Source organism: Sporothrix brasiliensis (assembly GCF_000820605.1).
Source record: "Sporothrix brasiliensis 5110 chromosome Unknown Cont14, whole genome shotgun sequence".
Taxonomy (NCBI): domain Eukaryota; kingdom Fungi; phylum Ascomycota; class Sordariomycetes; order Ophiostomatales; family Ophiostomataceae; genus Sporothrix; species Sporothrix brasiliensis.
In genome coordinates, this window is record NW_024467133.1 from 475523 (window position 1) to 500401 (window position 24879).

At 59.9% G+C, this 24879-nt stretch overlaps 8 protein-coding genes across 8 annotated transcripts; 2 read left to right on the forward strand and 6 right to left on the reverse strand.

Annotated features, from left to right (window-relative positions):
- Positions 1-1521: 1521 nt before the first annotated feature.
- Positions 1522-2325, reverse strand: SPBR_03834 (Rab family, other; the record flags this gene model as incomplete). Its single annotated transcript, XM_040762124.1, has 3 exons — positions 1522-1872; positions 1948-2166; positions 2233-2325. 3 exons carry the CDS (start codon positions 2323-2325, stop codon positions 1522-1524), a joined length of 663 nt encoding a protein of 220 aa, XP_040622815.1.
- A 1257-nt stretch (positions 2326-3582) lies between these two features.
- Positions 3583-5832, forward strand: SPBR_03631 (SAC1 protein; the record flags this gene model as incomplete). Its single annotated transcript, XM_040761921.1, has 1 exon — positions 3583-5832. The coding sequence occupies one exon, from the start codon at positions 3583-3585 to the stop codon at positions 5830-5832; it is 2250 nt and encodes a 749-aa protein (XP_040622816.1).
- A 619-nt stretch (positions 5833-6451) lies between these two features.
- SPBR_03563 (uncharacterized protein) lies at positions 6452-11209 on the reverse strand (the record flags this gene model as incomplete). The annotated part of the gene is made up of 1 exon (XM_040761854.1): positions 6452-11209. One exon carries the CDS (start codon positions 11207-11209, stop codon positions 6452-6454), a length of 4758 nt encoding a protein of 1585 aa, XP_040622817.1.
- Positions 11210-12726: 1517 nt separating this feature from the next.
- On the reverse strand, positions 12727-14544 carry SPBR_03670 (uncharacterized protein; the record flags this gene model as incomplete). Its single annotated transcript, XM_040761960.1, has 2 exons — positions 12727-14411; positions 14493-14544. The coding sequence occupies 2 exons, from the start codon at positions 14542-14544 to the stop codon at positions 12727-12729; spliced, it is 1737 nt and encodes a 578-aa protein (XP_040622818.1).
- Positions 14545-15497: 953 nt separating this feature from the next.
- On the reverse strand, positions 15498-17471 carry SPBR_03647 (uncharacterized protein; the record flags this gene model as incomplete). Its single annotated transcript, XM_040761937.1, has 1 exon — positions 15498-17471. One exon carries the CDS (start codon positions 17469-17471, stop codon positions 15498-15500), a length of 1974 nt encoding a protein of 657 aa, XP_040622819.1.
- A 698-nt stretch (positions 17472-18169) lies between these two features.
- SPBR_03766 (dual specificity protein phosphatase 3) lies at positions 18170-19426 on the reverse strand (the record flags this gene model as incomplete). The annotated part of the gene is made up of 1 exon (XM_040762056.1): positions 18170-19426. One exon carries the CDS (start codon positions 19424-19426, stop codon positions 18170-18172), a length of 1257 nt encoding a protein of 418 aa, XP_040622820.1.
- Positions 19427-20473: 1047 nt separating this feature from the next.
- Positions 20474-21838, forward strand: SPBR_03741 (uncharacterized protein; the record flags this gene model as incomplete). The annotated part of the gene is made up of 1 exon (XM_040762031.1): positions 20474-21838. One exon carries the CDS (start codon positions 20474-20476, stop codon positions 21836-21838), a length of 1365 nt encoding a protein of 454 aa, XP_040622821.1.
- Positions 21839-22086: 248 nt separating this feature from the next.
- SPBR_03709 (spo7-like protein) lies at positions 22087-23655 on the reverse strand (the record flags this gene model as incomplete). Its single annotated transcript, XM_040761999.1, has 1 exon — positions 22087-23655. One exon carries the CDS (start codon positions 23653-23655, stop codon positions 22087-22089), a length of 1569 nt encoding a protein of 522 aa, XP_040622822.1.
- Between the last annotated feature and the right edge of the window lie 1224 nt (positions 23656-24879).

Here is a 24879-nt window from a genome sequence, read left to right on the forward strand (position 1 = left end):
CGTCCCACGCATCGACGATCACGATAATCACGTTCTAAACGAAATAACTATCGAAAACTACCAAGAAAAAAAGAACCTCCCCTCGTCAGTGGCCAGGTACAACCGTAACTTAACGTTACGACTCGATACGTATTTATTTAAGCCGTTATACATGTCATGATCGATCCGTGGCCCTTTTCCTTAAATACTAGGACTGTAAGAATTAGTCTCTGTTACAATACACACCTATCTTCGCCCTCGAAACCAACACTTTTCATCAACTAATCTATGTGAAGACCTACCCAACAACTAATCATAACATTAACTTATATAATATAAACGGTGTAGTTAAAAACCAACCTTTACGTTGAAGACGTATCTAACAACTACTTATAACAATAGACGTGTATACTTACGTACGTCTGTGTAGGTATGTTTAGCGTATGTGCTAGGCGATTTACAGGGACGTTAATGAAGTTTTTTGGCGGGTATAATATGTAACCTCGCGAGCCTTGTTGTATTGAGTACAGCGACGGAACGAGGGTGTATAAGTTGTTGTAAGTGGCTTAAGTGAAAGGTTGTAAAGGATCCAACCTGTCCGTCTTTTATTCTCGTAAATAAAAAAGATTAGAAACGAGTTGAAGTCTCCCTCGTCTCTCCTTGATACTTTATCCTTTTTCTTTTCTTCTTTTCTTCTTTTCTTCTTCCTCGTCCGATCTGTCTTCTTTCTCTTCAATAGACAATTTGTGACCATTTTCTTCTCCGCCAGTTCACCCTTGTCGGATATAAAGGCAGCGACTGCTCTGCACTCTGCACGAGAGGCTGTTGACGTACCACCGCCCCCTTTCTCCTCAAAGCAGCCCCGATACGATACACTTCCACGGCCACCCAAGCCTGGCTCCCGCAGTATACGAGACAGGGCCGACGCCTATTCCAAACGCTACGCTTGTCTATAGTAGGAAGGACTTAAAGAGTAAGAGGAATCCGATGCACCGCCGCCAAATACTTCCTCGGACGGTAACGCGCCGGAGGGTCAGGAGCAGCGCTCCACGCCAACACCACAGGTGCATCTACGATGGACTGTTGCAGGCACAACGTTGATTATCTGCCAGGGCAAGGACGAAGTGGACCGGCAGCTATGGTTCACAGCAAACAAGAGCAGCGAGACTAAACAGGAAATCAGGATTGATTCTGCAAACCGGAACAAGTACGAAACCATGGTTAAAAATGAACATGAAGGCGAAATGAAACTGAACAGTGACAATTGGCAACAAGAGGAAACACGAGTAAAGAAAAGGAACCAAAAATGTAGGAATAAAAGAAAAAGACTAAAACGATAAGCAATTATAATGACAGAAGACTCCTTCTCTGGGTGGCCAGTCTATATTGCGTCTCCCCATGGCTCTCCATCGCTTCCACGAATCGCACATCGTGCGTATTAATGCAGCGTGTCTGCTGCCACCTTGCTCTTCAGCGTGGTCAGAACAGCTCCGTCCCGATACGTCCCGTCTCCACGTCTCGACCCGCGCCCTCGTAACATACTTAACAGGCGCACTGCCCTGCAGCTTGCGTGTTGGAGCCCTCGGGCGCGAGGCTGACACCTGGCCGCTGGCCGGGCCGCGCGCGGCCGCCGGGACCGACCTGGTCGGTCGGCAGCTTCTTTGCTATCGCAGTGAACAGCTCGGTGACGTTCTCGGCGGTCTTGGCAGACGTCTCAAAGAAGAGCAGGCCGGCCTCCTTGGCATACGCCTCGGCTTCGGCCGTGGGGATGGCGCGCTTGTCGGGCTGCTCGGTGACAAGATCGAGTTTGTTGCCGGCGAGGGCGATGATGATGTTTTCGTTGGCCTGGCGCTGCAGTTCCTTGACCCACGCCTTGGCCTTGTCGAGAGAGGACTGAGCGTGTTAGCGATCAAGAGACGTACTGGTACGGGCAAACAAGCGAGCGAAGCGAGGACAGATAAAACTTACAGTCTGGGTAATGTCGTAGACGACGACGGCGCAGTTGGCGTTGCGGTAGTACATGGGGGCAAGGGACTTGTAGCGCTCCTGGCCGGCGGTATCCCAAATCTCAAACTTGACTGTGGTGGCCTCGTCGAGCGAGATGGTCTGCGTTAAGAAGGCGGCGCCGATGGTGGATTCCCGATACGAGTCGAACTGGTCCTTGACGAAGCGGAGGACGATCGAGCTCTGGTTTGGTTAGTCTGGTAAACGGTGCAACACACAGGCTCGCCGACGCCGTTGACGACAACGTACCTTGCCGACAGCGGACTCGCCGAGCAGCACGAGCTTAAACTGCGCAAAGCGGTTGCTCAGGCCGCGGGCACCGGGGGGACCACGAGCAGCCATGGTGGCGATGTGTGTGGTTGTGAAAGCGGTGGTTGAAGAGAGAAGGGAACGGTGTCGTCGTGTCGTCGCGATGGTAGGCGACGATGCAGTGGCGCGCAAAGGATAAACAGGAGTTTCGTCTAGTCTAGTCTGGAAAGAAACGCTCGGACGTTGTGCAAGGCCGATGTGTTCGGTGGACGAAGACGGCGGCAGTGATCGGCGAATGCAAGATGAAGTCGATGATGAAATGACAGGGCGAGAGAGATGTGCGGCAGTGGGCGTGTGCGGACTGCGGTGCGCCGGGAGGTGGGCGAGAACGGAGAAATGAGGCTGTCAAACGGTGCGAGTGATTATGCGGTGATGCAGAGGCCGTCGATGTGCAGAACGTGACAAGGCAGGTACGAGGGGCGTGAGGCGTTGAGGATGAAGTAATGTCCAGGAACCAAGGGAAAGAGCCCCCGAGAGTGGTTGTGTAATTGCTGGTTGGCTCGTGTGGACTGGCACGACTGTTAGATTGTTGGGAAGGGGCGACCCAGAAGGAAATTGGTGCTTTCATGGATGCCTTGGACAGCGGCCCCCGGAACTGGTAGTGGCTGGGCTCCTGCCGTGGCTCGGCTGTCCAGCGACAAACGATAGAGGGGTTGGTGCTGCCGCCAGCCTAGTTCCATTCTTCACTGCGCCGTGGCTGCCCGCTCTTGCCTTGAATTTCCAGTTTCTGTTTTCTCAGTCAGCTGCCGCACCTCCCAAAACGGACTAAAGTGAGTAGCACGTGACTGCACAAGAGAGAGAGTTCTGTGGTCTGCAGTGGCAGAGTGGGGCACTTCCACCGGTTTGGGACGACTACCAGCCAATAATAATGTAGCGTTAGGCAGGGTGACGACACCAGGAGACCAAGAAAGACCGACCGGCCAGGCCCTGGCAGGTGCAATTTGGCGGCGCTTGGAGTCCACGCTATTCTGGCGTACGTGTTTGCTACAGGCCAAAAGGGGATGCGATGCCAGATCAAGTGTCGATGCTTCGTGCTCTCCATGTCCACGCCATTTCTGTTTCCGCACGTCTCTCGCCAACACGACGCCCGCCATTCTCCGGCCGGCCGAAAAGCTTCCCTGAGCGATATTCGACGCTGTCTGCGGCCTGTTTTCATACACGGCCCGACAACCGTGCCAAAATAGCTCGAAATAGCTCGAATCAGCTGTCAACACCTCGGCATCAACAAGGAACATCGACATCGTCAGTCGTCCTCCCACCCCCCACCAACCCTCCCCCGCACCGCCCGCCATGGCGTTTCCGTTCCGCGACATCAATGTCCAGGTCAGCCCCGACTCCTATGTCTTCAAGTCGCCGTCCACGCCCAACGCCCCGGCCCTGACCATCGACCGCCCGACCGGCGAGGTCCGTCTCAACGATGCGGCGCTTCTGTCTGGCAAGCGTGTGACGCGCGTGTTCAGCATCAAGGGCATCCTCGGCATGATCCAGCTGCGCCTGGACAAGTACGTCATCGTCATCACCAAGGACGAGCACGTCGGCCGCCTCAAGGGCCACATGGTCCACCGCATTGTGCAGGTCGATGTCTTGCCCGTCCACGAGCGCCAGCTGAGCGACCCGGACGAGGACCGCTTCCTGAGCCTGCTGCGTGGCTTTTTGAAGTCCGGCTCCATGTACTTCTCCTACACCCTCGACCTCACCAACAGCTTCCAGCGCCAGGTCGCGCAGCAGGACGCCGCGAGCGCGGCCGGCCACGCCGAGGCCCCGCTCTGGATGCGCGCCGACGACCGCTTCTTCTGGAACCGCTTTGTGCAGTCGGACTTTGTCGAGTACCGCCACCGCGGCGCCCGCGGCCAGCTCGGCGTCCAGGCCGGCATCGATCCCTACATCCTGCCCGTCATGTTCGGCATGCTCGAGATCCACCCGACGACCTTCCGCGGCCGGCCGCTGACCATTGCGCTCATCACCCGCCGCTCGCGCTTCCGCGCCGGCACGCGTTTCTTCTCGCGCGGCATCGATGAGGATGGCCACGTGGCCAACTACAACGAGACCGAGCAGATCGTCGTCCTCAACGACAGCGGCCAGAGCAACCTGGCCGGCTACTCGGGGACCGGCGACATGCAGACGGGTCGCCAGCTGGTGGGCGATGCTGGCAACAAAACCGCCGGCACCGAGACCCAGATCCTGTCGTACGTGCAGACCCGGGGCAGCGTGCCCGTCTTCTGGAGCGAGATCAACAACCTCAAGTACACGCCGCGTCTGGAGGTGCGCGGCGATGCCGGCGGCATCGAGGCCGCCTTTCCTGCCGCCAGCGCCCACTTTTCCGAACAGGTGCGCATCTACGGCGACAACTACCTCGTCAACCTCGTCAACCAAAAGGGCCGCGAGCGCCGCGTCAAGGAGGCCTATGAGAGCATGATCAAGTTCTTCCAGGGCGGCGCCGCCGGACGCGGCGGCAGCAGCAGCAGCAGCAAGGAGCTCAGCGAGAAGCTGCACGCCCTCGACGGGACCACCCCTGCGGCCGCCGCAGCCGCAGCGTCCCGCCGCGGTGGCAGCGTGGGCGGTTTCGCCGAGAGCCAAAAGTACACGCAGAGCCAGCTGGACCGCGTGCACTACATCTACTTTGATTTCCACAGCGAGACCAAGGGCCAGCGCCTCGACCGCGCCAAGCTGCTGCTCGACCAGATGCACGATGCCCTCATTGCCCAGCAGTACTTCCGCGCCGCGGACCTGCCTGGCCACGGCGGCGTGGCCGCCCGCCTGGAGCCCCGCACCGTGCAGACGTCTGTCGTGCGCACCAACTGCATGGACTGCCTCGACCGCACCAACGTCGTCCAGAGCATGCTGGCCCGCTGGACCCTCGAGCGCATGTTTGCCGATCTCGGCATCATGGCCCGCGGCGGCACGCTGGTGGACCAGGACCCGGCCTTTGAGGTGCTCTTCCGCAACCTGTGGGCCGACAACGCCGACCGCGTCGCCGAGAGCTATGCGGGCACCGGCGCCATGAAGACGGACATGACGCGCCTCGGCCGACGCACCAAGGTGGGCGCCCTGCGCGACGGCCAGGTCGCCATCACGCGGTACTGCCGCAACAACTTCTTGGACGGCCCCCGCCAAGACGCCTTTGATTTGTTCTTGGGCGCCTACGCGCCCAGCGAGGCCACCGCCCACTTCGTATTTGCCGATCGCCGCCCCGTGCTGATTCAGGCCGTGCCCTACGTGCTGGCCTTTGCCGTCTTCTTTTTGCTGGTCGGCCTGTTTACGAGACGGCTGCCCGACGCGGCCGTGCTGCCGATGCGCTTTTTCCTGCTGTTCTGGGCCGCTGTGGCCGCCTACAGCGGCCGCTTTGTCCTCCGCAGCGGCGAGCTGTACGTCAACTGGCCCAAGCTGATCCCGCGCCCGGCGTCGGTCGAGGACTACCACGCGGCCTTGACCAAGGCGCGCAAGGACAAGCTGCTGGGCGCCTTTGTGGCCCGCCACGAGCGCGGCCTCAGCACCGCGCGGTATATGAGTGCCGAGGAGGGCAAGAAGAGGATTGAGTAGAAAATGGTGTCCCGGCAAGACATTTCTTCCGTATGTTGCTTTGTCTGCCCCTCTTTCTTTTTCGCGTTGACTGTAGCCACTGTAGACTTTCCCTTGTTGACACTGGCGATGTTGTTGATCTATGTATTTGTTTTGTATTGCTCCCTTCTGGGCTTCTCCTGGGTCATTTACTTTTTAATCGTTTTTGCAAGGAATGCGTCTTGATGCTGCAGCGTTTTAGAAATACATGTAATTTAGATTCTATCGTCGGGTCCTGATTCGATCACGTTGTGTCCAAGTGAAGCGAAGCATAATGAAAGCGTTGGATTAAAAGTCATATAAAAAGGTGCAAATGTCATACACTATGGTAGATAATAGGAAATGTCGTCTTTGGGTATCGTCCAGAACAAAAGAACATTGCGGAGAGGTGAGCAGAACGTAGAAAAGATGAAGACAGGAAACGAAAAATAGGAATGAACGCCATGCTGCGCGCTCACGTTATGCTCAGCGAATTTTTTGGAAAAGAGCAAGAGGAAATGGGATACGGGCGTAAAAAGGAACGTAGGAGAAAAAAAAGACGAAAAGGGAAAAAGGTAAAAAAAAGCAAAAAAAAAGTGCCATCGGCATATCGTGACCTCCATCACAGACACAGCAGCCAGCGCACACCGGCGTAGATTCCGCGGCCAAAGCCCAGCACGATCCGCGCCAGCATCACCACGAACCACACATACCACATGAAGCCCACCAACAGCCACTCCACCGTCAGCCAGCCGGCCCGCCGCACCCATCGGAACCGCCGGCGCCGGCGCCGCATCATCTTGTCGATGCTGTCCTCGACACGCTTGACCTGCAGCCGCTGCACCGCCATAAGGTCGCGCGTGACCTCGTCGGCCTCGTCGGCCGCCTGGCTGGCAAGCCCGGAGAGGTCGACCGCCACGCGCGAGCGGACGCGCTCGATGCGTTGGCGCAGCTGCGGGACGGTGGTGTTGGCAAACGTCTCGGCCGACACCTGCCACGACTGGCCGGAGCGCTGAACGGCGCTGCCGAGCACCTGCGCGGCGAGCGGGTAGAGCTCGACCTGCTTGATGGGGCGGCGGGCCAGTTCGGCCGGATTGGGTCCGTAGGCGGCAATGTCGGCCCAAGTCAGCGACTGTTCGCCGTTGCTGCCGCGCACGATAATGGGGCCGCTGGTATCCCCCTTGGGGATCATTGCACCGGCACCGTCGTCGTCGTCGTCGTCGTCGTCGTACTCACGGTTGACATCCTTATCAGTCTCGTCGTCGGCATCCGCACTGGTGTCGACCACTGCTGCGTCCAGGGCTGTAGAGGACCGTCTTCTAGTGCCCCTATTTGCCTTGCTATTTCCGTTGGCTTTCCCGTTGGCTTTCCCATTGCCGGTCCCATTGCCAGTCCAAGATCGTACAAGCACCATGGGCTCGTTGGCACGCCGAGACAGCTCTTTGGCCAACACGGCCGAACTGTACATGGAGGCCCGCAGGCGCGCGAGCTCACGGCGCGACAATGGGCCGTGGTTGTTCTTGCCGTGGTAGGCGGGCTGCGATAGCGACCAGCGAGGGCGACTGCCTTTGATCCCGCTCGTAGCCGATGCGGTGCTAAACTTGCGCGGCAGCGGCTGCAGGCCAAGGCCAAGACTGCCCGAGATGGAAGATGCCGCGCCACTAACACGGCTGCTACGGCGTGATCTGGTGTCGCTCTCCGAGTAATCCGAGTCTTGGGAGCCGCGGTATGGCTGCTGTAACTGTCGGCCCAGAGGCTGCAGGGACGAGTTGCGCCGGCGAGCTGCCGCTGGTTCCTCGCCGAGCTGCTTCGCATTGTTGGCTACATCGTCGGTACTGGGTGAGGCATCGCTCACATCGATCCGGGGCGGTTTGAGGCGCTCGAAGCGCCCCGATTGGCGGCTTGGAGGGCGGTGTAAGGCATGTCCGCCACCGCGACCAAACGATGGCATGATATTGAGGTAGTGTTTTTCATTGGTCTTGGTGGTTGTGCGAAACTTGTCTGCACCCTGTGGCTCTGACCCGGCATTGGCAGAGGGCGACCGGGAGTGAATCGGCGAGTTCCTAAAGCGGCCCCTCGGTGCCGCCTCGGGTTCAGAGTCATCATCGGACGAGGACTGGGACACGTGGGCAGCAGCGCCCATAGTACTAGCAGAAGCAGGGGCCGCAGCGTCACCATAGAGGGGCTCGCTGCCTTCACGACGCCACAAGATGTCGCTGACCTTGGACACACCGCTCCGCAGCACAGTGTCAATGCGTGGGCCGCCCTTGAAGAAACCACGCAGCGTGCCAGCCGACGAATCCCCCTCCTCGCTGCGGTGATGACTATGACTGCCGTGGTTGGCAAGGCCGGCGATGCTGCTGTGTGATCTGTGGGTATCAAACGTGCCCGCATTTGTACGTGTTCTCACTTTTCGGATGGGACTATGCGTGGCCTTGGCCTCGTTGCTGGACGCAGCACGGAGGTCGTCTAGGAGCGTGCTCACAGCAGTGAGGGGCGCAGAGGTAGACTCGACGTATTCTTGGTATTTCGGCTGCGCCTCCTGGACTTGCTGTTGCGTCTGTTGCGTCTGTTGCTGCTGTAGCTGCTGTGCTGGCGCCCTTGATCGTGTACTAGGATCCCAGGAATCATCCCCGCGGTCAAGCATAATGTTGTGTGCACGGTCCCGTTCCCGTTCTCGGTCCCGGCTGTGGTCGCGGAACATGCTTTTGACCTTGCCAAAAGTACGGTGGCGCGGTGGCGATGCAGCTCGGCTGGATGGCGGTGAGAGATCACCGCCAAGGGGAGGCACAAATCCGAGGCCATCTTTGGAGAAGGGCCGCAGTTCTGGCGACGTGGGCCGTGACGAGTCGTAGTCCAGAGACAGGCGACGACCCACCGACGGGATCTCAAGGCTAGCCCGGCCCTGTTTCGAAGGAGAATCAACGGACGCCGCCGCCGTTGTACTTGTAGGACGTTGAGCTGGCGATGCCGAGTCGGGCTGTGCTCGTTTAGCATTTGAGGGTGTGTTGCTTGTAGATACGGTCGGAGGTCCGTTTGCAAGTTTCTGCTCCTTTGAGGCGGCAGTAGAGGTGGCGGTAGCCGCATTCTCCTCCGTCTCACGACTCTCCTTGGCCATTTTGTCCATCATGGTCCTCTTGAGCACCTCGACACCGTTGGCCGTGCCGGAATCCGGCCGGGCACGATAGAACCGCCTCCTGTCATTGTCTGAATCGGATGTGTCGGAAAACGAACCCCGACGAAGACGCTGGCCATCGTGGCTGTGGACGGAGCTGTTGTGGCGGTGGCGGAATGACCGCAGCTCGCTGAGTTTCTGCCGCGCACGCTTCCGGGCGGAGCTAGCCGACAATTGCTCGGGCTCGGGCGAGTGCCCGGCCGCTTTGAGCTGCCCCCCCACGGGGAGAGCATACAACGGCCGCGAGCTCGCGCCAGCAATACCTACATCGGCGGTCGGCATCGAAAAGGTTGCGGGTGCGGTAGAGTCGGATTGATCAGCTCCCGCCATGGCACCAACCATGCCATCATCTCCTCTCTGAGAGATGGGGCGGTATAGCGCCGAATCCTGCGGGAACACGCGCCGCCAGTGGTGGTCTTCGACGAGCTTCATGTTGTCGCCCTGCTCCAGCCAGTAAACGTCGGCGATCATATCGGCCGGGTCGATAATCCAATCGATACGGGGCCGCTTGGGCTTGGTCAGCGCGGTCTGGCCGGCGGCACGTGAGATGGACGGCGGCGAGCTTTGAAGCGCGGCACCGGCGTCGGCAGTATGAAAGGCGGGTAGCGTGTAGCCGCCGAGCATGCGGCCTTGGCCAGTAGCGGTCCATTTGGCCACGTCGTCGATCCAGTCGGTGGTCCTAATCACGTCACCAAACCCCTGGGCCTGGCCGTCGATGGTCCTGCGCTCACGGACACGCACTTTGCGGTTTCGGATGTACTGTAGGGGGTTGTAGGGCCGGCCAAGGGGGGTAGAGCTCAGAACGGGGTCACCGTCGCTATTTGTTCCCGTCATGAAGAGCGGCTGGGGCTGGCCGGGGGTTGCGGACGTGGTCGGGGGCGAGCCGAGGCTCGTGGCGCGGCTGCGGGACGTGGCGTCCGGAGTAAGGGGTGGAATGAGTTCAAGCAACCGCCTGTGCTGGGCCAAGAGCTCGAGGTAGTCCTTCGCCTTTTGAGCTCGGGCTAATGTTGACTGCGAAAAGTGATAGCGGTACGGCCCTTGGCCACCGAGCGTGCCGTCAGGCAGCAGTTCAAACGGGGGCTGCAAAGGGCTGCCGGTGCTGGTGCTCCCGTGTGGATGCTGCCCGCTGGGAAACTGGCCAGACGAGGACACGCGGCCGCTGCCAGCTCGATCGGGCTTGGGCGACATGGTGCGGGAGATTCTGCGCTGCTGTTGCAGCTGGCGCAACAGGCTGCCACCGACGGCGCTATCCGGGAGCGGTGAGAGGCGCGGCGGCAGCTGCTGCGAGACGGTACGACGAGCAGCACGACGGCGCGACTCGCTGAGGTTGAGGGCCATGTTGACGATCTGGGCCGAGTCGAGGTCGAGAGGCTGCGTGCCGAGTTGGGTCCTGGGCTGGGCCTGTACAGCAGGTACAGCAGGTGCGGCAGGCGGGGCGGCTGCAGCTGCACTCTCTGGCGTCTGCGCTCGCGCCGTGCCGGATGTCGACGTATCATGGCTCCGTCTCGACGAGCCATTGTTGTGGACGCTGTCCGGCGTGTTGATGTCGGTATTTGCAGTCAAGGTGGGTGTATGCTTTGTATTCTTTTCTGGCGTTTCAGCTGCGACAGCAGCGCGCAAGCCGGCACCAGCAGCACGACCGAAGCTGGTCCGGCCCGTATGAGAGCCAACCGTTGATTCACGCTGCGAGGACCGCGTGTGAGTCGATGTCGGCTTGCCGTGGCTGCTGGATGCGTGGCCTTTGCTCGAGAGGGGATCGGCCAGCAAGAAAGCGCCGCTGGATCGGTTATGTCGGTGGGAGGTACGATGGCTTGCTGTGCGGGCTGCGCTTGTATTTACGGGTGAGTTTGCGGGCAGGTTCGTCGGCTGTATCGAGTTTGTGTACGATTTCGAGCTTGAGGGTGAAGGGGAGAGTTCGTAGTTTTGCCGAGACGAGGAAGAGGATACAGGTGTGAGGTAGACATTGTCGGGGTTGTGGTCGTGGTGGCCCTGTAGCTGGCGAGGGGAGGCGCCATCGGACGAGGCCAGGGCATTGGGCTGAAGGCGTGCCGCTGATGTTGCTGTTGGCCCTGTTGTAGATGGCGATGGTATCTCGTTGGAGTGTCTTGGAGCAGACGGCGACGGAGACAGAGAGCCGCCAGTCGAGCCGCCAAAGCTGGGGTCCCGCGAGGCCGCGCTGGCGGCCTCGTGGAGGCTGTCGGCCATGTAGGTCGGTGAGGACGCAGTATCTAGCTTTGTATGCGAGATGTCGTCGTGTCGTAACGCCTCGTCAGGAGGGACCGTCTGGTCGATGGACAGGATTGACGTGGATATGAAGTCGCCAAGTGTCTGTGGAATATCCGGTCACATGTCCATAGCGACGACACGGGTAAGGAAATGGTTGCGAGAGGAGGGGAAGGTCGAATGCAGCGAGGAGATTATGCGTCCTCGTGTTCAGCTGCTGGCCATGCTCCTCGTAGCAGTCGAATGATGCAGCTGACGGCTTAGGGAAGCTGGTCAAAAAGGAGGAAGCCGAAGAATCGTGCTGTCGTCAAAGGCCGAGGTAGGACGACCGAGCGCGATGACGTGGCCGGGCGAACGGCGAATACTGTCGACGCAAGGACGCAAGAGGAAAATCGAATGGACGCTGGTCATACGAGTGTCGGCATGTCAGGAGGAGAAAGCCGCTGGGTGTGTGACGGAAGACGAAGGGCAGAAACGAATGAGGTATCGTGGAGATGGTAGGACAGGGGCTGAAGGGGGAGTGGCTTCCAAGACGGTTGCGTTGCACCTTCCTTCACGTGTGAAGAGAGAGACGGCTCTTGCCTCGTCGTGACAAATGGGGTGACGAGAATGGCAAGAGCGAAACAGGAAAAAGCCAAAAGATGCAGTCACGCTTTCGTCGAACGACCAGTTTGGCAGCTGCACGTCGTAGCATGCGCGCCGGTCTAATGTGCGGGCTGCAGGCTGCAGTGGAAAGGGCGTCTGTTGGCCGTGCTAGCGTTGCTGCCGCTTCCCCCAAAATCAGGGAAGGAGGCAGCTGGTGATCAGTAACACAATTACTAATTAGCGAGTAAAGTGACGGTGTGGAGGCATGTCTGGGCCCCAGAAAGCTGTTAATAGCTAGTTTTGTTGGTGAGTCCCCTAAATACAGTCCCTAAATGACCCCTAGAGCAGCGATCGCCCGCCCACTGTTTGGCCCCTGTAGCGGACATTTTGCCCTTTTGTCCGGTCTGGTTCTTTTTAGTAGTTCCAGGCCCTTTAGGATCCATTCTTGCGACGTATTTAGCACACGGACAGACCCACAATAGGCCCATAAATCTTGATATCGGCTGCCTCCAGCTATGACAATTGGCCGATGGCGAGGGCAGGGGCGGCAATTGCGGGCGTCTGGCCAGGCCATGGCCAAGTTGGCTAGCGGCCGTCAGAACCTTAAGATAGAAACAGGCGAGACAGGACAGGGCTTTAAAAACGCGGCTTACATAGGATCCCAGGCATCGCAAAGACATCGCAAAGACGGTCTCGCATGTCGAGTTCACGTTATGGATATTTTTTATAAGAAATATGTAAAGAACGACTTGATAATATGCATAACATGATGATGGGAATATGATTGCAATGGCCGGTTGCTAAACTACGGGCATGATAATGAAAGGGCATACGCAGAAAACGACATATGAAACGGTGCAACCCAAAACGCCGGCGACGTCCAGTCACATGCAAAACGAGCGTCTCTGTCCTCTCTAAAACACCGTCAATGCACTCACGTAGCCGTTGCGCAGCACCTCAAAGACCAGGCCCGGGAACCCGTACAGTGTCGTCGTCGAGTCCTCTGTGCCCTTGACTCCGCGCAACGTGCTGCTGCCGCTGGTTCCAGCGTTGCCTCCCCCACCGCCGCGACCGCCCCGGCCGGCGCCGCTCGAGGCGACCCGCTGGCTCTCCTCCCAGCCGCCCAGAAGCTCGATGCTGCTGCCGGGGCTGTCGCCCCAGCCGCGGTTGAGCACCATGCCGCGCTGGCGCTGGCGGGCCTCCTCGTCGGAGGCATAGATGGGCCGCCAGGCGCGGTGGAGCTGCTCCTCGATCTGGGCAAAGGGCGACTCAGAATCGACGGTGGCGCCGGGCGGCGCGTAGGCAATGGACCAGCGACAGCGGCGGTGGCGGTTGAACGGGTAGGAGCCGGGGACGTTGCCGTGCAGGACAAGTTTGGTGGCCACGAGGCGGTCGGGGCCCGTGGTCTTGAGGGGCCGTTCGGGCGGAGGCGCACCACCACCACCGGCCTCCAGCGATGGTGGCGGCCGCGAGGGCGTGGTGGGCGTCGAGACGAGGACGTCAAAGCCGAGGTAAAAGTAGTTGAAAAAGCACTCGCTCGACACGTTGCCCGTCATCAATTCGTCCTCTGCCGCGTCGTCGCCGTCGTCATCGTCCGAGGACGCCGTCGGGATCGAGGACTGGTCCGTATCCGTCAGCGTTTCGTCGGGACGCCGGCCGTGTCCGGCGTTGTAGCTGTGCGGGTCGCTGGTGCCGAGACTGCCCGCAGCATGGGTGGTGGGCCGTCGCGAGCGGCTGGTGCTGGCGGTGCGGATCTTGTGGATGTACATGCGCTGGTCGCTCTTGCGGTAGATGGCGTCGGGCGGGCCCAGCTCGGCGACGAGCTCCTGCGGTGTTGTCTCGGCCAGTGTGATCCAAAAAAAAGACGACGCGTCGGCCGAAGCAGCCGCGTCGTCAGTGGACGTCGGCTGTGCTGGTTGTGCCCATCGACGAAACAGTTGCAGCTTGCCGCCGCCGTGGATGTTGACCAGCGACACCTCGTCGGGCGCGACGTCTTTGCCCTTGGCAAGGGGTGTAAACGACTTGATGGCCGGCAGCACCTCGGTCCACAAGTGGTCGCGCGCCTGGGCCCATGAGTCGCCGCTGAAGACGGCCATGGACACCGCAGCCAGGTTGCTGGGCGTCGACAGCAGCGACACGACATCCTTGTCCGGCGAGTAGGCAGACCGTGCCATCGGAAAGGTAAAGGCGACGCCGGGATACGACAGAACATACGTCCCAGTGTTGTTGCTGCTGTTTCCATTTCCCTCGCCCGGGACAAATTCGCCGTCGTAGGTCGGGCCGAGGAAGCGCGAGTAGATGTGCCGAAAGGTCGGACCGCCAGTAGGCGCCGGCGCGTCGGCGCTGCTGGGCTTGACCAGGTCGCGGTCCTTATTCTGCTCCCTGAAAAATATGTGGTTTTTGGTGAAGTCGAGCACTTCGATCAGCCGCAGTCGCTGTTCGGGGCCGTCGAAGCGCAGGCGGAGGCCGTTGGCCGGCAGGGCGAGGACGACGGGGTCCCGGACGGGGTCGGTTGGGGAGTAGGTGAGGTCGAGTTTTGGGAAACGGTGAGGCTCGGCCTTGAGCCGCGTCAGAATGTCATGAAGGGATGCGCCAAGGACTGTGACATATGGGTGAAGTGGTCAGTAGGGTCATGACACGCTTGTTTCTGTACCGCCCCGCATTGTTCTTTGCAGCTCACCTAGAAAGCCCAGCGCCCGTCCCGGGTGGAGCTGTGCTGTGAAGAGAGACATGGCCGGGGGATGGGAAGGGGGCTTGATAGGGAGGCTGTCGAAAAGAGAAGTTTGCGGGGATATATCGATCGAACCTGGAGAGACGATGGCCAGTGAGTCGTCTCCCGAGCAAAGGCCAGCTCCTCGAGGTTCCGCGAGCGCTCAATTTCGCAATGTCGTCGCTTGTCACGCTGATGGCCTTTAGTGAGTTTACGATGGAGTGAGGAAAGGAGAAAATGAAGGAGAGAGGTTTGGAGAGGAGAGAAATAGACGTTCTGTCTTCCAAAGTTGTCAGGTGCGAGTCACTACCCGCGATGCCTTGTGACGCCGTTGGTCGCTCCTGCCCGCCATGGACGCGGGACGGCGTGCCTGCTGTGGCGGGGCAGCTCTAGGTGAGACGTCATATGGCAGGTCCCTTCGGCGCTAAGCCCAGTGGGGCCAGGCCGCGCCAACTGACGCCAGTTACCGGCAGGCGGCAGGCGGCAGGCGGCAGTCGACGGTGGAATAGAGGCCAATATACAAAAGCCATCTGAGCTGCCAACAGATTTGGAACAATTTACACCTCAATTCGCACCTCACTTGACTCAACTCTGCATTCCAACAACACAGAACAGCAACATGATCCGAAGCTGGAAGCAAAACTACGACCAAAGCCGGCAGGAGGGAGTGCACGGTCTGCACAGCGTGAGCGATACGAGCTCAACTCTATTGTCATCACCAACGACAGTTTTTCTTTTGATGCATGTAGACAAGGTGCCCGGATAAGTTGTACAATGTCTCCTGTTTTCATGTTGCAGCCATCAGTGACATCCCTTCTTGACGTTCTAACTGTGACTTGAAACGGTAATCAATTGCTGTCGTCTTCCTGCCTCTGCCTGCTTCTGCATGTCTTCTGCCTGTCTACTGCCTGTATTCTATCTGGCTCCCAATTTCAATCGCAAGTAACGTCATCGCCCTTCATCCCTCAAAACAGACTATTCCATCACATGCACCCCATCTTCTTCGCCGTTGTGGCAACCAGTCACACTCGTCTCCGTGCTTGCCCCCTGTAGCGTTTCCAACGGCACGAAAGCCGCTGTTTGGTGACCTTCCATGCCGGCCGCGACGTTTCTGTCTTCCGTGACGCCGTCTTCTGCGGCAGTTCCGTTGTCTGCCTTGGCCTGCTTACGTGCTGGACGACCGACGCTGTTGCGCACTCTTGGCCGTCCGCGGCCTCGTTTCTGTGTCGGCCGTTCGCTCGGCTCGACGGGCTCTTCGATGGGCGCGCCACGCGTCGTGCTTGTGCTTGTGCTGCCGCCGCAGTTGGCGCCGGCTCGGTTGCGTCGACGGTACGTCGATGGCCGAGAGGACAAGGGTACGCTGGCCTGTGCCAGTGTGTTGGCCTGTGTTTGCGCCCCGGCGTGGGCCTGCGCTCGAGCTCGCGCCTGCTGCACCTCGGCCCTGCGCGTCCGCCCGGGCCACTCGGGTGCCTGTCGCTGCAGACGGCTCGTGCCCTGGCTGCCGGCGCCGCACGACCGCTGGTGATGGCCCTTGGTGTCGCCGCCGTCGTCGCCGTCGTCGACACCCTTCATCTCAATCTCAAAGCGTGCCGTGCCGGTGTGGCCCGTCCAGTGGCCCAGGTCGACCCAGTCGCGGTCGAACCCCGCCGCCACCAGGTACGCCTCGCCCATTTTGATGTTTTGGACGGTAATGTAGTCGGTCAGCAGCTCGAGACGGGGCAGGCTCGCGTCCACCCCGGCTACCACCCCGGCGCCCACAGCCTCCTCCGCCAGGCTGCGCGCGTGCGACGGTGTCGGCTGGTCCCACGACGTGTACGGCCGGTTGTCAAAGAGTTCGCGGTCGCGGACGTCGAGCCGCGCGCGGACGGCCCGGTCAAACTGCTGCTGTTTCTTGAGCTCGCCGCCATATAGTGCGCGGAAGGCTTGCTCTTGGACCACGGTGAGACGCAGCAGCAGCACGGCGTCGCGGTAGCGGTACCAGGACGTCATCTCCTTGACCAGAATCAGCTTCATGGCGTCGGGCAGGTGGTCCCAGCGCGGATTCCGTGGCGGCGGCGGGGGAAAGGCCACGGGACGTCTGGAAGGCATCGCGGGCTGGGGCTGTGGCTCTTGCTGGACGGAACCGGTCTCTGTCTCTGGACGTGTGGCGATGGCTGTTTCGTCGTCGGAGCTGTCTGAGTCGACAATGACAATCACGTCGGGCGTGGACTTGCCGTGCTGGGGTTTGGTCTCGTTCGTTTTGCTGTCGACTTGCGTCTCTGCGTGGGCTTTTGGCCTCTTTGCGTTCGTGGAGGGCACCTCACCCGCGTCGTCCTCGCGCTTTCTCTTCTTGGTCTCCTTGTCACTCTCGTCCTCTTTGGCCCTGCCAGTGTCCTCGGTCTTTCGTCCGCATTTACGCCAGTTGGTGTAGCTGCTTTGGAGGATCGAGTTGCTGGCTTCGAGAAAGTGTGTCAGAAACTCTGCAATGTCCTGTCCGGTCGGAAGAACGGCCTCCACGGGCTTTGACGGATCCGATTGGGCTTGAGACGCTTGGTGGGCGTGTGTCTTTTCCAACTCGAGAATGCGGCCGGCTGTTTTTTGCAGCTGGACCAGGGCGGCACGCGGTGTACGTTCGGGCGGGAGGGCGTTGTTGGTGGTAGTGGTGGCAGTGGTGGCAGTGGTGGTTGTGAAGAATGAATGCAAAAGGTGCTCAAAGCCGACTTGTGCCTGTTGAGAGGATGTGGATGGAGCAGACGCCAGCGTCGTTGCAGTCTTGGATGGTTCAGACGCAGGAGGTTGACGGCTAGGAGGCAAAGGCTCTTGGTGTTTCCTGTGCTGGTGATTGTTTGGTGCAAATACGGACGTTGGGTGGACCAGCCGCCTGTCCGTCGACTCTTGCACTTCATCTATCACTGATGCAGGGTACCTGCCCGGCTGGCTGCGCATGGTCGAAGCACGAAGAGAGTGCATGGTAGTGAAGCGAGGTGTGGTCGTGGAAGCAGAAAGTGAAAAGGTGAGGACAAGCTGAGGACGCTCCCGCGAGGACGTGACATGGAAGTGACAAAATCAAAATTACACAGCAAAACGTCAGCAGGGCGTCAAGAAAGTGAACAAAAGGAAAGATTGAAATGATGTTCAGGATCCAGACGGAATATTTTATATAACACGCCCAAGAAGACGACCACCTCCGTTCCAACGGCCATCTATTCACGTTCCCCCGTCAATGTGCCATGCCACAGTATTTTGGCCGACGTAGAGGTCATTCATGCAAAGGACAATGTCTGCAGCTGGTCGGCAACGGTGGGTCACTTTTGACAAACCTACACTACTCCAGGACGAGAAACGAGTGAATGGGACGGGCCCCGGACCACACAGGTCCGTAATAGAGAATTCACAATGGTGCCCGTCCGCCATCCATGGACTAAAGGTGAAGAACATGCAATGAATCTATGAATCTATAAATCTATTGTGCTCCTTTGCAGTCACCACTGGCTCGGAACGCCTGCTAAAAATACCTCGAAAACATACAGTACAATAAAGCAAACCCGAAAACAAACAATACTCCATTGTTCATGCCATCCAATATGGGCACCCCAGCGCGTGACCTCCTGTATTCAAAAAACCATCGCGCATTCCATGCCGCACAGAGTTCTACAGAGGCACCCCGTCTACTGCACGGTCGTGTCGGTAAATGGCGTAAAGTGGGCGCGGTCCTGGTACCGCGCGCTGTCCAAGTTCGGTCGGCAGGGCTCTGCCGACGGTTCGCGCGAAAAGGCAAGCTCGCTGGCCGCCTCGACGCGGTCGTCGTCCTCGTCCATGGTCTCGTCCACGCTCCGCTTGGCAGGCCGGCTTCGACTTTGTGCGTCGCGCGCAGGGGATGCGTGCGAAGACGGCACGCCGAGAAAGGTGCTGGCTTCGACCCGCGTTGCTCGTGACGGGCGGTCGCTGTCGTCGGCCATGTCCTCCATACGAGCGTCGCCGTGCTTTCCATCATCGCCGGCCATCTCCTGCTCGGCCAGGGCCACGTCCCGCCGCGCAGTCAGCAGGTCGCCAAAGGACAGCAGCATGTGCTTGGCCTCTTCGTCCAGGCTGATGCAGCACCGGATCTGCGACAGGTAGTGCAGCGCGTCGACGAGGCCGATGCCGAACATGGACATCAGGTACGCCGTCACCACCGGCGGCGCGCGCACGTTGCCCGTCTCGCAAAACACGAGCACCTTGCCCGTCGAGACGCCGTGTCCATCTGCCGGCACGTCGTGCAGCATATGGTGGTTGATGCTCTGGACGGCGGCCGGCAGCGCTCGCAGCAGGCCGTCGATGCCGGTGACGTCGACGCACTCGGACCGGATGCCCATCGCCCCGGTGACGTGCTCCACCACGAGCAGCCGTGCGTCGGCCAGCCGGCTGTCCCGCACCGCAATCACCTTGGTGATGCCCGCGTCCTGGAGGAACGCACGGTCGCGCGCCGCATTGGCCGGGCCCAGATACAAAAAGGGGAGCACCTTTTGTGCTTCGCGCCGCATCTCGTATTTCCACGTGTGATAGGACACGGGGCGCTGCCAGTCGCGCTGCTCATACACAAACTCGCCCATAATCTGATGCAGCTGTGGCCGCGTGAGCGTCAACACCGGCGCGTTGCGCATCGTCGGCATCATCACCGCCGTCGCCCTGGACGACGTTGGTGATGCTGGCTCTGTCTCCTTCAGTCCGAGCAGCCGCCTCTTCTCCTGGACCGCCTCGAAAGGCCCCTTCTTGCGTTCCGCGTAGGTGCCGGTGTTGGTGGTTGGTAATGGAATGGGAATGTGCGGAAACGAGGGCGCAGCGCCCTGGTACTCGGCATTGGCGACCACGCCCTCCGGCAGCCGCAAGGAATGACTTGGCCCGGGTTGGAGCACGCCCTCAAGCATATCAAAGCCGCCATCCATGACCGCAACAGGGCCGTGCAAAGTCTTCGGCCACGAGGTAGATGGTGCGCAGATGCGTGAATGCGGCGCCTTGCTTATGAGAATGATTCGCGAAAAAGAGACTCGGCCAGAGAGTCAGGACAGTTCGACGTAGAAACGTCTGCGAACAAACTGCCGCCTCTGGACAATATATTCGTGCTGAGACAACAGGTACGAGGCGTGGCCAGGTGAAGCGAGGTGAGGGCCTGTCAGCGATCAGAGAATAAGAGAAATCGACGCCGATGCGCTCCGAGACACTGCGACACCCAACAGCCGGATGGCGATATTAAAAATTAATCTAGAGCGTCGCCGGGCGGCCGTACGTCCTGCGGTGCGCGGCGGCTGGTGCTCTCTGTCTGTCGTAGCGGGTACTGTGTGTGGCCGCAAAGGACTGCGTTGTTTGATTGTGTGATTTTGAGATTTGTGTATTTTTGTTTTGTGACTTTGCGGCTCAGAAAAGTCGGAGTGACGGGTGAGAACGACTGGACGACTAGCCTGGCTGTGTTTCTAGATTTGGCGCAGCGAATAGCTGCCGGTAGCGCCTTCCGCCAACACAGCCTTGCGAGCGGACATCGGCGCGTCGATCCTGCAAACTCGCCTCACTCACGTAGCTGAACGTGCGGCAGGTGCGATTGGCGAGCTGCGCGACGCCCAGGATTCCGGTTGTTCCTTCCCTCGCCGCCGGGTGCATTCCCATTGGCGACATCGGCCATTCACTTCGTCGTTTGCACTTTCCTCGAGTTTGAAACTCCTTCTCATAACATATACACGACCGTCGCTCTTGCCTCATTCACTCCGAGCAGCATGCAGTCACCACAAAAAAGAAGCCGCAGCTGGCAGCTGCGTCCGCATAAATATGTGACGATGCTCCCATAACTGTCTCCTGCTTTTTCTTCTTCTCTCTTTGTGTTTTTGTGTCTTCTTCTTCTCTCGTAGAACTGCCACTGTCCTCCCGGCAAGCCTATTGTTCCACGGCGAGCCTCATACGACTACACACTCAGCATTTCCTTGTCTCCAGCCGTTGTAGCCATGTCTTCCAGCAAGGTACAGACTGGTTCCAATGCCCTCGACAACGACGACGGAGATGCAGTCCCCCTCTACACTGAAAACGACAAAGTGGGCATTCTCAATCTCACGGCAGCCGCCAACACAGACGTGGACCTCAAAAACAGGGCCCAATGCCCTATTGACGAGCCTCTCGTCTTGACGCTCACCAAGCCCTTTCGCAGGAAGCCCGCGGCGGACCTCGGCGGCCTCAGCGGTCTGCCTCTCGAGCTCGTCTTTGCCATCTGCCGCGAGCTGGACGTCAAGTCGTGCCTTGCCCTCCGCCAGGTCAACCGCCGGGCGCGCGAAATTGTGACGGGCAGCACCGAATACGTCGCCGTGGTCACGCATGCCCTTGGCGTCGTGCAGGCCGTGCTCTGGTCGGGCATGGGCACGCGTGTGACCTTTCCCGACCTGCATCGGCTGCTCTGCACCCATGAGTGCATGATCTGCAGCGTGCCCGACGGCTGGGACAGCTACCGGTTTTACGACTCGCGCGCGCCCATGCAGCGGCCCCTGCTGGCGCCTGGCATCAAGAGCATGGAGGTTGGTCAAGCCGCGCTCGAGCAGGCTATCATGAACCGTCCTCCAAGCGCAATAGACACGAAAATTGCCAGCACGGACAAGACAGAACCGGTCGACGCAGCGCCGCCCGTGCACAAGAAACCGACCGCACTGACGGCGATGCGCATGGCCCAGACGAACGACCAGCACGCCGACCACATCAAGGCCCATGAAATGGCCGCCGGGCTGTACCTGTTCCTGCCGACACTGACGCGGTGCTGCAAGTCGTGCCTCGAAGAGTCGCCCCGGGTCCGCGTTGTGCCGGTCGTCAAACTGCGGACAGCCTTTGACCTGCCGCGGCGCTACTTTCTGCCTTATGTGATCACACCGTGGCTCTCGAAAAACAAGATGCTCGCGCCGCCAGCGCTAGAATTCCGGGCCAGACGCACAAGCCCCCGTCCCGGGTCCGACGGTTACAAGATGAAGGTCGGCATGGTGACCCGGGAGGCGGCGTTGCAGATCCTCTTCGAAGCCGGGTTCTCGGCCAGCCGTGCCGAAGAGATGATTTACATATCTGGGTACCAAGACGAATTTAGCTGGTGGAGCGAGTTGAAAGAGCGAGAGAAGTACACTGTCATGATGCCCTTTCTCGACCGCCACACCAACGCGGCCGACGGGGGCTACACATGCCGCGGGTGCGATGCTGCCATCCAGAAGCTGTATGGCCATCTCAAGGTGAATCTCGTCTACATGAACACCGTGTTTGCGACCGAGGCGGCTTTTTTCAAACACTTTGCCGCCTGCCCCGACGCCATCGAAATGTGGAAAACGCAAAGCGAAGCCTAGACGAAGCACAGACTCGAGATGCAAGGGACGTAGGGCAGATATGACAGCCGGGGAGTTGCGTGCAGGATAGCAAAACTTTTGGAAACAATGGAAGCACAAGACCATAAATATGTAGCAAACAAAATAGATGCACTTTTTAACGGCTGGATTAACGTTGTAATTTTCACACCAAAGTCCCTTTACGCCGGACATTCCGTACAATACAACTCAGACACATTGCCGTGTCGTATAGACACGCCCCTGGGCCCTCATGCCCGGTTGCCCCGCCGGCCCTCGGACGCAGCCGACGAGACGCTGCTCTCGTTCGCCAGCGGCGACGGAATGTCGGGCGTAACAGAGCGCGAGTCGGACGTCACAGCCGGCCGACGCGGCCCCGAGACGGACGACTTCTTTCGTCGCCGCTCCGACGCGCTCGATCCCGTGCTCGTCTTGCGCGTGACCACCGACTCGCCCGTGTCGTCGACATCCAGTGTGGGCGTCGCACTGCGCGAGCTTGTAGTCTGTGTCCCGCCGCTGCCGCCGCTGCCGCCGCCACCGCCACCGCCACCACCGACAGGCACTGCTGTCATGGACATGCTGCTCCGACGCGAGCTGTTGCTGCGCGTCCGGCGGTGCTCGCGCTCCACGGCCGCGTGCCGCGGGTGCTGCGGGTGGTGGCCGTGCTTCTCGCCGGTGCCAGCGGCGCCGGTTTCGCTGCCACCGCGGGGCGTGTGCGGCCGGTGCGGGTGGTGGTGGTGATGGTGGAGGTGGCCGTGCGGCACGCCGCGGCCGGGCAGCCACCAGAACCAGCCGCCGGTCGCACGACGCAGGGCACGGTCCTGCTCCTTGAGCTTCTGGCGCACGAGGGCGCGGCGCTCGTTTTCGCGGTCCCAGTACTCTTGGCGGTACAGCTCCCAGTTCTCGCGGAAGGTGGGCGAAAAGGGCTTGGCAAGGAGCAGCAGTTTGACATAGTCGCCGCCGGGCGCCAGATCCTCTTCGTGTCCGTTGTTGTTGTTGCTGCCGCCGGTGTGGCCAAACGCGGTGCCCTGCCGGCGGAGGCCGCTGCCGCCCTTTTCTTCGTCGCGATCGAGCCCGACCGACGACGACGGCACCGACGGGTGGTTGTGCCCGCCGGCCGCGCCCGTGTTCAGGTTGAGCTCGCGGTCGACCTCGCGCAGCAGCGCCGGCTCCACGTAGCGGTACGACGAGGCGCCGCCCGAGTTGGACAGCAGGCCGTAGGTCAGGAACCAGCCGAGCGTCGCCAGCCATTCGGCCCACCACGGCCGCTTGAGCAGCACCAGTTTGCAGTTGATGTGGCGCAGGCCGCGGTTCGACACGCTGAACCAGCGGCGCGGCCAGCGCACGCCGCGGTCCCAGATGCCGGTGGCCCAGACGAGGGCGGCCGTGATGATGCCGCCCATAAAGCACACCTTTTCGAGCACGTCGACGACCCAGTAGACAGAGCCGCCGACGCCGCTACCGTCCTCGCGCGGAGCCAGGAACAGCGCATAGCCGAAGCCCAGGTTCCAGGTGCCCAGAATCAGCAGGAAAAACGTGTGGTGGCGGCGGCGGGCCCGCAGGGCCAGGTATTGCGCACGAAGCGACGCCTCGAGGATGAGCAGGTTGAGGTAGATCATGGACGGCGAGCTGGGCGTGTGCGACAGCGGGTCGCTGGCCTTGGCGCCGGTGCTGGCGGCGATGGAGCCCGTGTCCGAGCCTCCGTCGGAGCCATTGCCGCCGGCATCGCTGCCAAACACGCCGCTGGTCGGTCGGGTGGCGGGTATGTCGCGTCCAGGCAAAGGCGCTCCCTTGACGAGGGAGTCAAGGTCGTCGGCCATTGTTGCGATGCACACGTGGGAAAGGAAGGAAAATGGGCAAGATCGGAGGCCCCACGGTCGCGTCTGATCGTGAGGCAACCCAGAAACACGTGTAGCGTCGTCGTCGAGAATGTAGTGGAAGCACACCAACAGGTGGTGTAGTCAAAAAAGGGCCGGTGGTGCCAAAGGGCGGCTTGGCGGCAGTGGCCCTGTGGCAGTCGGTGTGCGCACGATCCGCGAGGCGTCGATTGCCGCCGTCAATGTCAAATGCCGAAATAGAGCTCCCAATGCTGTGGAGGAACCGGCGTCGAAGGCACGCCAACGGGATGGTCTGCACGTTGGGCCAGGGTCCGTGTGTACTTTCGTGCGTCGCAGGTAGCTGATGTTCAGTGGCCGTTGTTCCTGCTGGCGATCATCGTCATCCAAATGCTCGTGTCAGATGACTAAGCGGAGCTAGTGGGTCACGAGGACAAAAGGACGGGCACATTGCGCGGCAGGCGCGACGGCGGCACGGGGCCAACATGAGCGGCTTAACAGCATGATTAGAATGTCCACGGACAATACATTGGCTCAGGAATGGAGGGGCATGGTCGTGGAATCACCTTGCGCTCAATGGAATATATTGAGATTTTGAAGCGTCGAGTGGTTGTTTGGCGGTTCGCATGTGTACTATGACATAGTTAAAGGGAGCCTTAATTACAGGGGGAGAAAGCAATACATTTAGCGAGCCTTATAACGCTTTTTGCCGAAGTACAGCACTTGCCTGTGGGCTGCCAGCTGTAGAAAGTGTCTCTCAGGGCCGTCCTCTAGCGGCTTTTTGTTAAGGTGACCCCTAAAGCCTCGGCTCTGGCGTACTTCTCAACCCTCAGCAAGCGCGGCGGAAAAGTGGAGTGTCCTGTTTCCGTGGTCGAGAATTCCCGACTATAGCCAAGTGGTCATTCGCGCCTTCCGCCACAAGACCAGGCACGTTGCTGGATCCTTACGGGCGCTTTCCCTTTTTTTCTACTCCACGACGTACTATTTTTTTGTTGGGAAGGATGTCGCGCGCAAATAGAAGGGGCAAGGGAAAGCACGGGAAAAGGCCAGGAGCGACGGCAGCGGAAAACGACGTAAAAATAATTAAATAAACACGACGGGCAGGAGCGAACGGCTCAGTCGACAGGCACGCCCGAATAAATCCTCACATCCTGCCATCTCTTTCCTTCCTGACAGCCCGCTCCTTCCTTCCCCCACACTACCGATTCT